This window comes from Centroberyx affinis, unplaced genomic scaffold, assembly GCF_046629955.1.
Source record: "Centroberyx affinis isolate AG114_WGS23_722 - 3 ecotype Tasmania unplaced genomic scaffold, CSIRO-AGI_Caff_v1 ptg005995l_1, whole genome shotgun sequence".
NCBI lineage: Eukaryota > Metazoa > Chordata > Actinopteri > Beryciformes > Berycidae > Centroberyx > Centroberyx affinis.
Window position 1 is genome coordinate 2501 of NW_027283048.1, and position 15482 is coordinate 17982.

A 15482-nucleotide genomic window follows, 5' to 3' on the forward strand; every position below is an offset into this window, starting at 1 on the left:
AGCATCAGTGTGTAAGCAGCATGTTACTGTTGTAGCTGCTGGAGGTGGAGCTAGTTTGAACTACTTTATATACAGTTAGCTAGTTTAGTCCAGTGGTTCCCGACCTAGGGGTCGGGCCCCTCCAAAGGGTCACCGGATAAATCTGAGGGGTCGTGAGACGATTAATGGGAGAGGAAAGAAGAAAAAACAAAGTTCTGATACACAAATCTGTTTTCAGTTTTTGGACTTTTTCTCTAATCTTTGATTTTTGCTGAAATATTGGATCATTTGAACATTTATTGAAATGAAACCATGTGAGGTTTAGAGGGAAAAATCACTATTTGGTGGAGCTGTTAACAACTCATAGACATCTGAAATGTGACCCGACTACACACTGCTTTTTGTAAGACGTCAAAAGCCAAAAAGGTTGGAAACCACTGGTTTCATCTTTAACAATGTGTTGTATTTTAAAAGCTTGTTATATTATCCATTGTGTCAAATCTCCATCTGAAAAGTAACTAAAGCTGTCAAATAAATGTAGTGGAGTAGAAAGTACAATATTTCCCTCTGAAATGTAGTGGAGTGGAAGTATAAAGTAGCATCAAATGGAGATACTCAAGTAAAGTACAAGTATCTCAAAATTGTACTTAAGTACAGTACTTGAGTAAATGTACTTAGTTACTTTCCACCATTGCAACTCTTCATGTTTTGGAGTAGAGACTAGGGCTAAAGACAAGACAGTTTACTGTGTCACAGTAACCTACATTTGGAAACAAATCCACCTTATCACACTATTCACTTTTACTGAGAACGTTACTGAATGGATCTACAGCCACACCACAACAAGCTGACTCAGCTGCTCTCTGCTTCAGCTGCTTCACACACATTTACACTTTATTCGCTCACAGTAATTGGACCTCCATGTTGGCAGCAGAAGTGGCTGATGGGAGATTTGTGACTTTCTGTCTTTCTGTCTCTTTTCCTTCCAGTCTGAGAATCAGAATCGTTCGTATGTGATCCGCTCCTCGGCCTCCTTCAGCGTCATAGAGATGCCGTACAAGAACCTGGAGCCAGAGCTACCGTCCAACAGCACTACTGTAAGACACACACACACACACACACACACACACACACACACACACACACACACACACACACACACACACACAAGCACCCATTGTCCTTCATGCCATATACTGCAAGATGCGCTCATGATGCAAACATTTAAATATTCACAGAGATACACAAACACTGACCAGCTTCACATTAGAGCTTTGCACTATGAAGTATGAATGTCACACACACACACACACACACACACACACACACACACACACATGCAAGTGCAGTTTCTCAGTGCTGTGAGGAACAGATTCCACACACACCCACAGACATTTACATGCATTTGTTTATTTGTTTGTTTGTTTATTTGTTAGGATCCCCATTAGGTTTGCCCTAAAGCACAGCTAGTCCTCCTGGGGTCCACATTTCAAAACACACATTAAACATTACAGTCAACACAAATGGCAAACATAAACATAAGACATATATTAAAAAAAATAACATTAATATGTATGAGTAAAACTTACACTGATGACTCTCTCAACAGTTATTCCTCAGTGTTTCCTTATTTGCTTTTTAAACATTGATTTCTGTGTTAATTTATTCAGTAACAGTGGTGAAGTCCATGTGTCCACAGTACTGAACTGTGTGTGTTTAAGGAAATGAGTGTTTGCCTTGGGAAGTGAAAACCGGCCTTCTGTTGCCTGTCTGGTGGCATATGAATACATTTAAATACCAAACCACTCACTGCACAGGACTGGAACCTACCAAGATTCAGTTTAATCACGAGAAGTTTCCTTTTAAGTTGAAGTGAAGATCTCCCTTCATACCTGACAGAGTTATACCACATGTATTCCTCTGTGAAGCTCAGAGCCTGAAGCTCACACTGCTCTGGCTGTTTGTGATGATCTGACTGAAGCTTCTTACCAGACTCAGGTGAAGTGTGAGGGTCTGGGGCCAGCTGCATGAAGCCAGTTTAAGACTAGTCTGAGCCTTAGACCGGTCTGAGATCCCCAGGTTGGACTCCTTTTCTGCTTCTTCTCTCCTTCTTCTTCTCCTCTTCTTCTCTTCCACCTCTTCCTCCTCCTCTTGTCCTCTGCTTGTTCTTCTCCTCTTCCTCTTCTTCTCCTCCTCCTCCTCCTCTTCTTTTCTTCTCATCCTCTTCCTCGTCCTCTTCTCCTCTTCCTCTTCTTCTCCTCCTCTGCCTCCTCCTTTTCTGCTTCTTCTCCTCTTCTTCTCCTCCACCTCTTCCTCCTCCTCTTGTCCTGTTCTTGTTCTTCTCCTCATCCTTTTCTCCTCCTCCTCTTCTTCTCCTCCTCCTCTTCTTCCTCCTCTTCTCCTCCTCCTCCTTTTCTGCTTCTTCTCTCCTTCTCCTCCTCCACCTCTTCCTCCTCCTCTTGTCCTGTTCTTGTTCTTCTCCTCATCCTTTTCTCCTCCTCCTCTTCTTTTCCTCCTCCTCTTCTCTTTCCCCCCTCCTCTTCTTCTTCTCCTCCTCCTCTTCTTCCTCCTCTTCTCCTCCTCCTCCTTTTCTGCTTCTTCTCTCCTTCTTCTCCTCTTCTTCTCCTCCACCTCTTCCTCCTCCTCTTGTCCTGTTCTTGTTCTTCTCCTCCTCCTCTTCTTTTCCTCCTCCTCTTCTTCTTCTCCTCCTCCTCTTCTTCCTCCTCTTCTCCTCCTCTTCTCCTCCTCCTCCTTTTCTGCTTCTTCTCTCCTTCTTCTTCTCCTCTTCTTCTCCTCCTCCACCTCTTCCTCCTCCTCTTGTCCTGTTCTTGTTCTTCTCCTCATCCTTTTCTCCTCCTCCTCCTCTTCTTCATCTCCTCCTCTTCTCTTCTCCCCTTCCTCTTCTTCCTCCTCGTCTTCTGAGTTAAGAGTTTTGTCGTCATGGCAACGAGTCGGCCTAACTGTCAGAGCGGGAAGTTTAAATACTGAAGCTGTTTCAAATCTCTGGTTTCTGGGAAGAGACTGAAGAAGAGAGAGAGTCTTTAGAGACAGAAACAACTCAGAGATCTAGTAGTAGGAACAGGCCTCTTCCTCCTCCTCCCTTTCTGCTTCTTCTCCTCCACCTCTTCCTCCTCTTGTCCTGTTCTTGTTCTTCTCCTCATCCTTTTCTCCTCCTCCTCTTCTTCATCTCCCCCTCTTCTCTTCTCCCCTTCCTCTTCTTCTCCTCGTCTTCTCCTCTTCTTCCTCCTCTTCTTTTCCTCCTCCTCTCTTCTTCTCCTCCTCCTCTTCCTCCTCCTCTTGTCCTGTTCTTGTTCTTCTCCTCGTACTCTTCTTCTCCCCCTCTTCTCCTCTTCTTCCTCCTCTTCTTTTCCTCCTCCACTCTTCTTCTCCTCCTCTTCTCCTCCTCCTCTTTTCTTCTCCTCCACCTCTTCCTCCTCCTCCTTTTCTGCTTCTTCTCCTCATCCTTTTCTCCTCCTCCTCCTCTTCTTCATCTCCTCCTCTTCTCTTCTCCCCTTCCTCTTCTTCCTCCCCTTCCTCTTCTTCTCCTCGTCTTCTGAGTTAAGAGTTTTGTTGTCATGGCAACGAGTCGGCCTAACTGTCAGAGCAGGAAGTTTAAATACTGAAGCTGTTTCAAATCTCTGGTTTCTGGGAAGAGACTGAAGAAGAGAGAGAGTCTTTAGAGACAGAAACAGCTCATTAGAGGAAGGGAAATATACATTTCTATAGCAAGTCTGACTTAAAGCCACATTGAAGTCTAAGACCAGGTCTTGAATCCACTGAGCCGGTCCTGTGTGCAGGTGAGCGTGTCGGTGCTGTGGGTGACCGAGACGCCCCCCCCGGTCCCGGGCTGGGTGGTGGCTCTGGCCGTCCTGGCAGGTCTGCTGCTGCTGGCTCTGCTCATCTTCATCATGTACAAGGTGAGGAACACACACACACACACACACACACACACACACACACACAGTCACACACACACAGAGTCTCATGACCACCAGTCACTAAGTTAGTCTAGTCTAACAGTCACTTTGTCAGGCAGCCAACCATTCTCTTCTTCTGCTTCTGCTTCTTCTTTTTCTTCCCTTCTTCTCCTCTTCTTCTCCTCCTCCTCCTCTTCTTTTCTTCTCATCCTCTTCCTCCTCCTCTTCTCCCCCTCCCCTTCTTCCTCCTCTTCTTCCCCTCCACCTCTTCCTCCTCTTCTTGTCCTGTTCTTCTTCTCTTCATCCTTTTCTCCTCCTCCTCTTCTCTTCTTCCTCCTCTTCTTCTCCTCCTCCTCTTCTTCCTCCTCCTCCTCTTCTCCTCCTCTTCTTTTCTTCTTCTTTTCATCCTCTTCCTCTTCCTCTTCTTCTCCTCCACCGCCTCCTCCTTTTCTGCTTCTCCTCCTCCTCTTCTCTTCTCCCCCTCCTCTTCTTCCTCCTCTTCCTCTTCTTCTCCTCCTCTTCTTTTCCTCCTCCTCCTCTTCTTTTCTTCTCATCCTCTTCCTCCTCCTCTTCTTCTCCTCCTCCACCTCCTCCTTTTCTGCTTCTCCTCTTCTTCTCCTCCACCTCTTCCTCCTCTTCTTGTCCTGTTCTTCTTCTCCTCATCCTTTTCTCCTCCTCCTCCTCTTCTCTTCTTCCTCCTCCTCTTCTCTCCTCCTCCTCCTCCTCCTCCTCCTCCTCTTCCTCCTCCTCCTCCTCCTCCTCCTCCTCTTCTCCTCCTCCTCCTCCTCTGTAGCTGGGCTTCTTTAAGCGGGTGCGCCCCCCCCAGGAGGACTGCACGGAGAAGGAGCAGCTGCAGCCGGAGGAGAACGGCAACACTGACGCCTAGAGGGGAGCGCAGAGAGGAGAGGAGGAGGAGGAGGAGGAGGAGGAGGAGGAGAAACTTCAGGGGGAAACTCCCAGCAGACAGACAGAAGTTCACCAGCACATCACTATCACTCTGTTCACTTTCACAAGCAGATACCAGTCTGTTAACATGCTGTTTCTTTTTAGCGATAAGTTAGTGTTTAGTGTTTAGTGAGCCAGAAGCCAGAAGCCAGAAGCCAGAAGCCAGAAGCCAGAAGCCAGAAGCCAGAAGCCAGAAGCCAGAAGCCAGAAGCCAGATCCTCCTCTGCAGGTTTCCCTTCACAGTATCACTGGTCACTCAAAACCCTCACAGCTGCAATTTCATGTTTTTTCTTTACTTCACTGAAGGTGAAAGTTGACCCAGGAGCCTGAGTCAGGCCTGTGACAGCCAATCCAAACCCAGTAGAACAAAGTCCAATGTTTTCCAACCTGGAAACAAAGCAGCTCTGTGTTCCTATAAAAAGTCTTCTGGAGATAAGAGGCCTGCAGCTGGACTCTGGTTGTGGGCGTGGCCTGATGCGAGTCTCTAATCTAACCCGATGTGGATCTGTGACACGTCTGTCCCAACCCGGCCTGAGTCATGAGCTGTAGGTTTGTTTTTCGTGGCCCAGAAAAGTTCAGAACTGCGGATCATGTTTTTTTTTTAAGGATACGTTATTCGACCCGACTCAGGCTCGGTCTGTCCAGAGCTCCTCCGTCACAAAACACTTTCACTTCACCTTTTTTTTGTTTTTGTTTTGATAAAAGTCTTTTTGGGGGTGTTGTTTGGGGGGGAATCTGTGCTTTCTGCAGCAGGATCTCTTCCCCTGCTCACCTCCATAAACCCAAAGCTGGTATTTTTTTTTGTGTCTGAGCTTTTTCTGCTCAGCTGTGAGCGTCACTACAGGCAGAGGGAGAGCGAGAGGTCAAAGGTCACGAGGAGCGTTACATCAGTCTGGTCGCGATGCTGCACAAAGTCTGACAACAACTTCCAAGCTTATCTAATTAGCTTTAGCTAGCTACAGTTAGCCATGTCTCTGCTTGCTGTTGAAGAAGAGGAGGAGGAGGAGGAGGAGGAGGAGGAGGATGAAGGTACGAAGTCTCCACACTGATGTAACGCTCGTCCGGGCTGAGCTTCACGTTCACCTCGAGAATTTAGAGATTTGTCTTCCAGGTGATGAATTCAGCTTCCTGCCCTGCGCTCTTATTTTGTATTTTTCCTTCAGATTTCAAAGTCCTGACTGTTAGGCTCTCTGTGACTCTGATGATGCCGCTATGCTCCTCCCACTTCCTGTCAGCTGACACTAGAACGATCAGAACACCAGACAGAAAGCAATAATGAGATTAGACAGGTGAGGAACGGACAGCCGGCAAGAGCCAGACTCCATACAGAGCGGCTGTCTTCTGTCAGTGTGGAGGCTGCAGTAGAAAAGCAGAACAGATGCAGAGTAGAGCTTTTTTTTTTATTGTTGATAAAGACGATACAGTATGCTATGATCTGGCCTGGATAAGGAGTGTTACAGTAATATATATATATTCCCCTTCTATACTTTAAGACGGTTATCTTTTCCTTTCTGCGGGCGAGTTTGAACTTTTCAGATGATTTAATAACAGAATGGTTTGTTTCTGCTGGTGTTTGGATGCTGGCTGGGTGTTTTCAGGGTGTTATTGTTTTGGGGTTTTTTTTTTTTTTTGTTGTACTTCTACGAAACGTGCCATTTGAAAAATGACGATAGCGGGAATTTATAGTTTATAGACTTATGAAAGTAATTTAATCGTGGTAGTGGGTCCAGCTCATTTCACTGGCAAAATAGTTACCAGCCGCTTTGGCAGGAAATCGTCTTCCGGAGGTTGGTTCTGTTTTATTAAATCTTTTCAGTTGGGAAAATGATGCAAGCGGTGAATTTAGAGATTTGTCTTCCAGATGATGAATTCAGCTTCCTGCCCTGCGCTCTTATTTTGTATTTTTCCTGACTGTCAGTTTTTTTGCGGCGGACGAAAACACAAAGTAGTTTGATGGCAGGTTTCTATTTGATGTGTGTGAGTGTGTGTGAATACATGCAATAATGTATATAAAAACCTCTGGTGTGAATTTACCCATATTGGGTTTAGCATCAGGAACTGATGTTTAAGGTTGATGAAAAATTCAAAAAAAAAAATTAAAAAGTTAATCAAGTCAATCAGTATGAAATGACTCCACAGGAACACAGTAGTTCCCATGATGCATCTTATCTTCACTGCTGCCGGCTTCCCTCTGTTGTCCTGCATGATGTCATGTGATGTCACTGCTGCCGCCATTTTGTTTCCCTATTAGCAAGTTTTGATTGAATTAGTATGTTGGAGTGAACATGGCACAAGTTATGGATGCACTGATACCACTGCTGCACATCAGTACCAGAGAATTAATATAAAAACTATGTTAAAAAATATAAAACCTGATAGGAAGATGTCAGATATCAGAGCAGAGTGAGTTGATTTTCTGTCTTTTCACACAAACTAGCGTCTTCCTGTGTGTTCACAGGAAGACTGGCCCCGCCCACATTCTGTCTGAGCAGATTGTGGGCGGGGCCAGAGGCTGCTGTCTGCAGCTACAAGGTTTTGAACCGGCAGATCAAGCAGTTTTTGCTGGTTTTGTATCAACTTTCATAACGTTAACGTCGTTTTAACTCGTTAACATAGCCAGCTGGTAAGCTAGCTGTTAGGTAGCTTTAACGGAAAATAACCAGAAAAGACAATAAAATGTCTTCAGTTCTCACCGCCGAGCTCAACGATGGATCAGCTGTTCTCCAAGCTCCGATTTAGAGACGTTTCTTCTTCTTGTCTTTCAAATAAAAGTTGTAGAGAACTGAAGCTTTGAATGCCATTTTGACACTTTAGTTCATGAAGCTAAATCACATCAGCAGAGAAACAAGGAAGCTGAAACTCCTCCTGGGGGAGAAACAGACTGACGCTGCCTGGCTGTGGGAGCTTCTCCTCTCTGACGGTTCAGTCTGAACCGGAGGAGCATCAGCAGGCTGGAGTCCAGTCACTGTCAGTCAGTCAGTTTGTGCTCACATCTTTCTGAACAGCTCAGATAGGAGCAGCTTCTCTGGATAAAAGTTGTTCAGCTAAACAAAAAAGTGATCTTTGCACTACTGTTTGCTCCGGGTCAGAGGAGCAGGACAAAGTCAAACCAGTAGACTCCCACACTCTGTCTTCACTGTACAGGGATTTAATAAATGACACGTTTCCTACCTTCGTCAGATACTTGACGTGTCATTTATTACATTTTTGTGAAGTGAAGACAGAGTGTGGGAGTCTGCTGATTTTAAAAGTTGTTCAGCGAAATGAATTTTGATGAAAACACATTTTTCGGAGCGTCCTGCTGGTTTTCCTCTCTCCCAGGTCCGGTCTGGGAAAAATATGGAAAATGAAATCATTTCCAAGTCGTGAAAAGTTTGGGAATTGCAAAAAAAGGTTGTTGAAAGTAAGAAAAAAAAACATCCCCCCACTGTAATTTGACATATAAATTATTATGAAAGAATAATCTTCAGCTACAGGCTGAATAATAACATACTTGACAGTCACATTACCGGCCAATATCAGTATAGATCATATTGAAGTAAAATTAAATTCCTAGTAAATGTCTGTAAATTAGAAATAGTAAATATAAAACACAGCATGAGGCAGAAATGTGATGAAATTTCGTTCCACATTTTTTGAGGACCCAGCACCCTCATAAATAACTGAGGGTTGAGTGCGTTTTTTGGTAAAATTTTTTGCAGAAATGTGATGAAAAATAACCAAACCAACATGAAGCCTTCCTGACTGGCGGGACAGGGTCTGGACCAGCTGCTCTGGGGGTTCTGGGGGTTTTGGTAGTTTTATAATATTTATCTTCACTGTCCGTCTTCCTTTCCACTGAGAGAAAATATTGGCTATTTTTTTGATGTATGTATTCTTTCACCTGGAGAATAAAAAGAACTATTTCTTATGGAGATGATTTCACCTTTGAACTGAAATAAACTAATAAATTTGTTCACATTTTGTTTTGTTTTTTTGCTGTTTCCTTAGTGAAGACTGTATTTTTATAGCTTGAGACTTGATGCATGAAGACTTGAGACTGGACTTGACTTGGGTTCTGGTGACTTGGGACTTGACTCTGACTTGTACTCTGATGACTTGAAAAGGTTTCTAAAGTCTTGACTTGAGATCTTGTGTTTGTGTAAATGACTTAGATTGAAAGTGATGAGATTTGTTCCAGCAGACGACTGAATTTAAATTCTGTTTTCTGAATTTGTATGGAATGATTGAATTTATTGAAGTTGAAACTGATTATAGAAATCAAACTCATGATGCTCTTACCAAGTTTTTATCCTATTAAAACCATATTGCATTGAAAAGTCCTAGATATTTAGTTTTCTTTAAGATATTAAATTGATACTGGACTCTTGATTTGTTCTGACTTGACTTGCTGTTCTTGAGACTTTAATGACTTGGACTTTGACTTTTGCGCTCCATGAGTCAGCAGTAACATCTTCACACAGACAGAACACACTTTGCTGTAAAATATTTATTCATTCGTGAGCAGGAAAACATCTCGGCCTCAGTCGTCATGACAACAGAATCTTCCCCAACAGACAGGTAAGACAGTGGCAGCACTTCCTGCTTTCCTCTGATTGGTCAGTGGCCGTACGTCAGCAGGAAGCTGAGGTCGCTGCCTGCGTCGTATTCCACGGTGGGCTTTCCCCTGAAACACACACACACACACAGACACACACACACACACACACACACACACACACACACACACACACACACACACACACACACACACACACACACTCGTCATGGTGAAGTCTTGGTTGCTGGTGTTTTAAGGTTTTCACTGAGTGTTTGTTGCTGCTTTTTTTCTTAAATTTGCGTGAACAAAAAATGTTATAAAAGAAAAATTTAAGTAATGACAAAATTTTTAAGAAATAACTAATAACAGATTACAAAAATTGAAATACAAGTATATATGTAAATTACTAGTTTTTACTGAGTTTTACCTAACCTGAGAACTCTTAGCGCTTTCCAAAGTACAAAGTAACGTGTTACCTGTGTGTGTGTGTGTGTGTGTGTGTGTGTGTGTGTGTGTGTGTGTGTGTGTGTGTGTGTGTGTGTGTGTGTGTGTGTGTGTGTGTGTGTGTGTGTGTGTGTGTGTGTGTCACCTGGTAAACAGTCTGGCCTTGGTGGATCCTAGCAGTGTAGCTTTCTTCCCCTCCACCAGCAGCAGGGATCCCTCTCTCAGAGCCTGAACACACACACACACACACAATCAGTCTGTATGATCGATAAATCATAACAAATCAATAATCAATCCCATGCCAATCAAATTCTCTGCATTTCATTTCTCCCAAGTTTGCTTCGTCTCTCCATTTTCCTCCCAAACACTCTTCTCTCTCTCTCTCTCTCTCTCTCTCTCTCTCTCTCTCTCTCTCTCTCTCTCTCTCTCTCTCTCTCTCTCTCTCTCTCTCTCTCTCTCTCTCTCTCTCTCTCTCTCTCTCTCTCTCTCTCTCTCTCTCTCTCTCTCTCTCTCTCTCTCTCTCTCTCTCTCTCTCTCTCTCTCTCTCTCTCTCTCTCTCTCACCAGGACAGGGGGAGTATCAGGTTCTTCGTGGTACTGGGTGATCCTCTGCTCTCTGGTTTCCTGCACAACAACAACAACAACAACAACAACGAGGTACGATCAAACGCTCTGTGTGTCATTACAGAACAACAAACAGAGGGGATTGTGGGAACTGTAGTGCTGCTGAACTGAAAGTCACAAAACAGAGAAGACGATCAGAGACAAACATGACGGCTCTTTGTTTTTCTGGAAAACTGCTGTTCCAGTTGTTTTGTCCAGTGAGTGTGTGTGTGTGTGTGTGTGTGTGTGTGTGTGTGTGTGTGTGGTCTCACCCCCATGTGCCTGCTGCCTGGGTCTGGGTCCAGGTAGTGAGGGTTGATGTTGAAGGGAACGAGGCCGATGGCAGAGAAGGACGGAGGACAGACGATGGGCATGTCGTTAGTGGTGCTGATGCTGACCGTGGAGACGTTGGTCCCTGCACTGGAACCCATGTAGGGGACTCCATCCTGAGAGGGGGGGGGGGGGGGGGAAGGGGGTGTAAGGAAGAGGGCAGGAAGGAGAGAAGGAAGGGGGAGAAAGAAAAGAAGGAAGGGAGAGAGGAAAGAGAGGGTGTTAGGAAGCAGGTTGCAGGAGGGAGGGTGTACGGAAAGGGAGAGATTAAGGAATTAAGGAAGGAAGGGAGGGAAGGAGAGAGGAAGGGAGGAGGAAAGGGAGGGAAGGAGAGATGAAGGGAGGAGAGGGAAGGAAGGGAGGGAAGGAGAGATGAAGGGAGGAAGGGAGGAGGAAAGGGAGGGAAGGAGAGATGAAGGGAGGAGGGAAGGAAGGAAGGGAGGAGGAAAGGGAGGGAAGGAGAGTTGAAGGGAGGAGGGAAGGGGGTGTAAGGAAGAGGGCAGGAAGGAGGGAAGGAAGGGGGAGAAAGAAAAGAAGGAAGGGAGAGAGGAAAGAGGGTGTTGGGAAGCAGGTTGCAGGAGGGAGGGGGTACGGAAAGGGAGAGAATAAGGAATTAAGGAAGGAAGGGAGGAAGGAGAGATGAAGGGAGGAGGGAAGGAAGAAAGGGAGGGAAGGAGAGATGAAGGGAGGAGGGAAGGAAGGAAGGGAGGAGGAAAGGGAGGGAAGGAGAGATGAAGGGAGGAGGGAAGGAAGGAAGGGAGGAGGAAAGGGGGTGTAAGGAAGAGGGCAGGAAGGAGAAGAAGGAAGGCAGACAGGGTGTGTGGAAGGAAAGAGAGGAGGGAAGGAAGGAAGGGTGTAGAGAAGAAAGGGGGAGAAAGAAAAGAAGGAAGGGAGAGAGGAAAGAGAGGGTGTTAAGAAGCAGGTTGCAGGAGGGAGGGTGTACGGAAAGGGAGAGAATAAGGAATTAAGGAAGGAAGGGAGGGAAGGAGAGATGAAGGGAGGAGGGAAGGGAGGGAAGGAAGGGGGAGAAAGAAAAGAAGGAAGGGAGAGAGGAAGAGGGTGTTAGGAAGCAGGTTGCAGGAGGGAGGGTGTACGGAAAGGGAGAGAATAAGGAATTAAGGAAGGAAGGGAGGGAAGGAGAGAGGAAGGGAGGAGGAAAGGCAGGGAAGGAGAGATGAAGGGAGGAGGGAAGGGAGGAGGAAAGGGAGGGAAGGAGAGATGAAGGGAGGAGGGAAGGGAGGGGGGAAAGGGGGTGTAAGGAAGAGGGCAGGAAGGAGGGAAGGAAGGAAGGGTGTGTGGAAGGAAAGAGAGGAGGGAAGGAAGGAGGGGTGTAGAGAAGAAAGGGGGAGAAAGAAAAGAAGGAAGGGAGAGAGGAAAGAGGGTGTTAGGAAGCAGGTTGCAGGAGGGAGGGTGTACAGAAAGGGAGAGAATAAGGAATTAAGGAAGGAAGGGAGGGAAGGAGAGAGGAAGGGAGGAGGAAAGGCAGGGAAGGAGAGATTAAGGAGGAGGGAAGGGAGGGAAGGAAGGAAGGAGGAAAGGGAGGGAAGGAGAGATGAAGGGAGGAGGGAAGGAAGGGAGGAGGAAAGGGAGGAAGGAGAGATGAAGGGAGGAGGGAAGGGGGTGTAAAGAAGAGGGCAGGAAGGAGGGAAGGAAGGGGAGAAAGAAAAGAAGGAAGGGAGAGAGGAAAGAGAGGGTGTTAGGAAGCAGGTTGCAGGAGGGAGGGTGTACGGAAAGGGAGAGAATAAGGAATTAAGGAAGGAAGGGAGGGAAGGAGAGAGGAAGGAAGGGAGAAAGGAGGGAAGGGAGGAGAAAGGGAGGGAAGGAGAGATGAAGGAGGAGGGAAGGGAGGGGGGAGGGAAGGAAGGCAGACAGGGTGTGTGTGTGTGTGTGTGTGTGTGTGTGTGTGTGTGTGTGTGTGTGTGTGTGTGTGTGTGTGTGTGTGTGTGTGTGTGTGTGTGTGTGTACCTCCAGCACTCTCCTCCTGATCTCTGTCAGCAGCTTGTTGTCATAGAGACTCTTCAGCAGCCGGAAAGTGTTTGAGACACACACACACACACACACGCACACGCACACGCACACGCACAGTTGAATTGAATCAGTAAAATTCTGTGAAATTCCATGTTTTTGTTGTTTTTTCTTCCCACATAGATTGAGATTCCATATAGTGTTATATATGATCAATACTGAATATCATAAAATGTTAACGGAACCTTTCAGCTGGTGTTTGATGTAGAACATGTGATGGTAATCCATACATTATGACTGACTGTTTGATTTGTTTAACTGTCTTTTATTTGATTCATAATATTTTGATTTATGATGTTCAGCGAGTCGAGACAAACTCTCTTAGAAGAGGAATTTCATGGAATTCAGTTCTGTTTCAAACAGAGGAGTGAACAAGTCAGCTTTGCTCAAGTCTCAAGTCAAGTCCCAAGTCTAAATGTAGAACAGCAAGTCAAGTCCAAGTCATTAATGTCAAGTCTCAAGTCTAAATGTAGAACAGCAAGTCAAGTCAGAACAAATCAAGAGTCCAGTATCAATTTAATATCTTAAAGAAAACTAAATATCTAGGACTTTTCAATGCAATATGGTTTTAATAGGATAAAAACTTGGTAAGAGCATCATGAGTTTGATTTCTATAATCAGTTTCAACTTCAATAAATTCAATCATTCCATACAAATTCAGAAAACAGAATTTAAATTCAGTCGTCTGCTGGAACAAATCTCATCACTTTCAATCTGAGTCATTTACACAAACACAAGATCTCAAGTCAAGACTTTAGAAACCTTTTCAAGTCATCAGAGTACAAGTCAGAGTCAAGTCCCAAGTCACCAGAACCCAAGTCAAGTCCGGCTGTGTCTCACCTATGAAAATCCCCTCTGCCTTCCTGACAGCAGTGACGGGGTCTGAAGCCTCGTGGATGCTGTCCAGCTCATAACCTGCAGCACAAACACACAAACACACAAACACATAAACACACAAACACACAAACACACAAACACACACACACACAAACACACACACACACAAACACACAAACACACAAACACACTGACACTCAACATGGAGTCACTGCTACTGGAAGGAAACATCTGAACTGCAGGGGAAAATATCTTGTGGATGGAGATCAGAGGCTGGAATGTGGAGCGTAGTCAAAGTCTGATGTAGAGAGGAGGTGGTTTTATTACTGGGCATGACACAACACACACACACACACACACACACACACACACACACACACACACACACACACACACACACACACACACACACACACACACACACACACGCACACACACACACACCTACCCAGAGTGTTAAACTTGTTCCTGGCTGTCTTGGTGTAGGCGTCTCTGTCATGGAGAGCGTAGGGAACAAACAGCACCCGCTTCACATCTCTGAAACACACACACACACACACACACACACATAACAGAATAGAATAGAATACAATAGAATAAAATAGAGGCAGACAGTCACCAAGGTTGCCATAGTAAAGTTCATACAATAGTCATTCAATTGAGGCTGTACACTTTTACCTGGTCCCCATATGTGCCGTTCTCACTTATATGGACTCATGTTTACGCCAAACTCCATTAAAAAAATCTGGCAACTTAATGTTATCTTGTTTATCAGCGGACACGCAGTCCTGATAGTACGTGACTTAGGACGTTTTACTAATCAGCAGGAGCCACACTTCAATTCGGCACACATCCAATCAACTAAGCAGCACTTATTTCAATAAAAGCTCTACTTTTAGAATCGGTCACCTGTTATTCTCACCGTCTTCTTCCACTGCAATGCCCCGCGGTGGGCGAGAGCGAGCAGTGCGAGCTAACTCTAAAAGTTCAGATTTTATTGAAAATATTCAACAAAAAACGCTGCTTGGTGGATTAGTTGTATGCCGAATTTATCAGAAGACCCTCTGAATTCATACAATGACTTTAGTTGTGTTCTATGAAATATGTCTGTTTGCCGATAAGCAAGGAAACATTCAATTGCAAATATATTGAATGGACTTTGGCATTTCGTTCTTTCCATAACCGGATTGGAGTTAAACCTTTGCACTGCATTCCACCGCGTCCTGCTAGATGATGTCAGTAGACTCCATTAAAGTGAATGAATTGAATCTAACTGAACTTACTTTCCGAAGAAGTCTTTAATGTGCTGCTGGCAGTGGTCCAGGTATCCGCTGCCGTGCAGAGTGGAGTTAGAGACCAGCAGCAGTCTTCTCTTCATCTCTGAACAGAGGAACGACAGATGGAGGAAGACAAGAAGAAAAAAAAAATGCAAACTCCCAGATTTCACTTCTGCATTTATTAGACGGGCAGAACAAGAAGAAGTCCAGAGGTCGAAGTTCACAGTTCAGCAGTGAGCCGCCTGTGGAGCTGCTGCCCGGGGATCAGATAGGACCGATTGGGAAATCTTTCCATCAATAAACCGGTTTGAAGCCTAACTTACCTGCTGCGATCTCTCTCCTTAACGCTGCCGTCGCGCTACAGTAATAAACACACAGCTCATTCTGTTCTACTTTATTACATCAGTAGATCCGGCTTCATTTTTTCCAGGCTGCGCTGTAGTGTTTGTTTGGTTTGATAAAACTTCTTCCACCTTCACAGTTCACTTTATTTTAGATTTTAGTGTTTTGGTTCCGCTTTGTGTCTTCAAACCAAACCAGCTGATCGGTCACGTGACTGCAGGCTGCGCTGTGGCGCGTGTGGCCG

The 15482-nt window shown here is 45.2% G+C and overlaps 2 protein-coding genes across 2 annotated transcripts in view; one reads left to right on the forward strand and one right to left on the reverse strand.

Moving 5' to 3' along the window:
• LOC139668042 (integrin alpha-V-like) overlaps window positions 1-8801 on the forward strand; it is a gene marked incomplete at its 5' end in the record, with an annotated part of 10921 nt that extends 2120 nt beyond the window's left edge. Inside the window, 3 exons of the mRNA XM_071547517.1 lie at window positions 969-1076; window positions 3777-3896; window positions 4690-8801. Of these exons, the coding sequence (XP_071403618.1) occupies window positions 969-1076; window positions 3777-3896; window positions 4690-4782 (321 nt within the window). The remainder of the gene's footprint in view (window positions 1-968; window positions 1077-3776; window positions 3897-4689) is intronic.
• A 521-nt stretch (window positions 8802-9322) lies between these two features.
• Window positions 9323-15189, reverse strand: LOC139668043 (alpha-aspartyl dipeptidase). Its single transcript, XM_071547519.1, has 8 exons — window positions 14903-15189; window positions 14068-14156; window positions 13619-13697; window positions 12723-12798; window positions 10700-10873; window positions 10389-10448; window positions 9971-10053; window positions 9323-9507 (listed from the first exon to the last, which is right to left on the reverse strand). The coding sequence occupies exons 1-8, from the start codon at window positions 14995-14997 to the stop codon at window positions 9441-9443; spliced, it is 723 nt and encodes a 240-aa protein (XP_071403620.1). The 5' UTR covers window positions 14998-15189; the 3' UTR covers window positions 9323-9440.
• Between the last annotated feature and the right edge of the window lie 293 nt (window positions 15190-15482).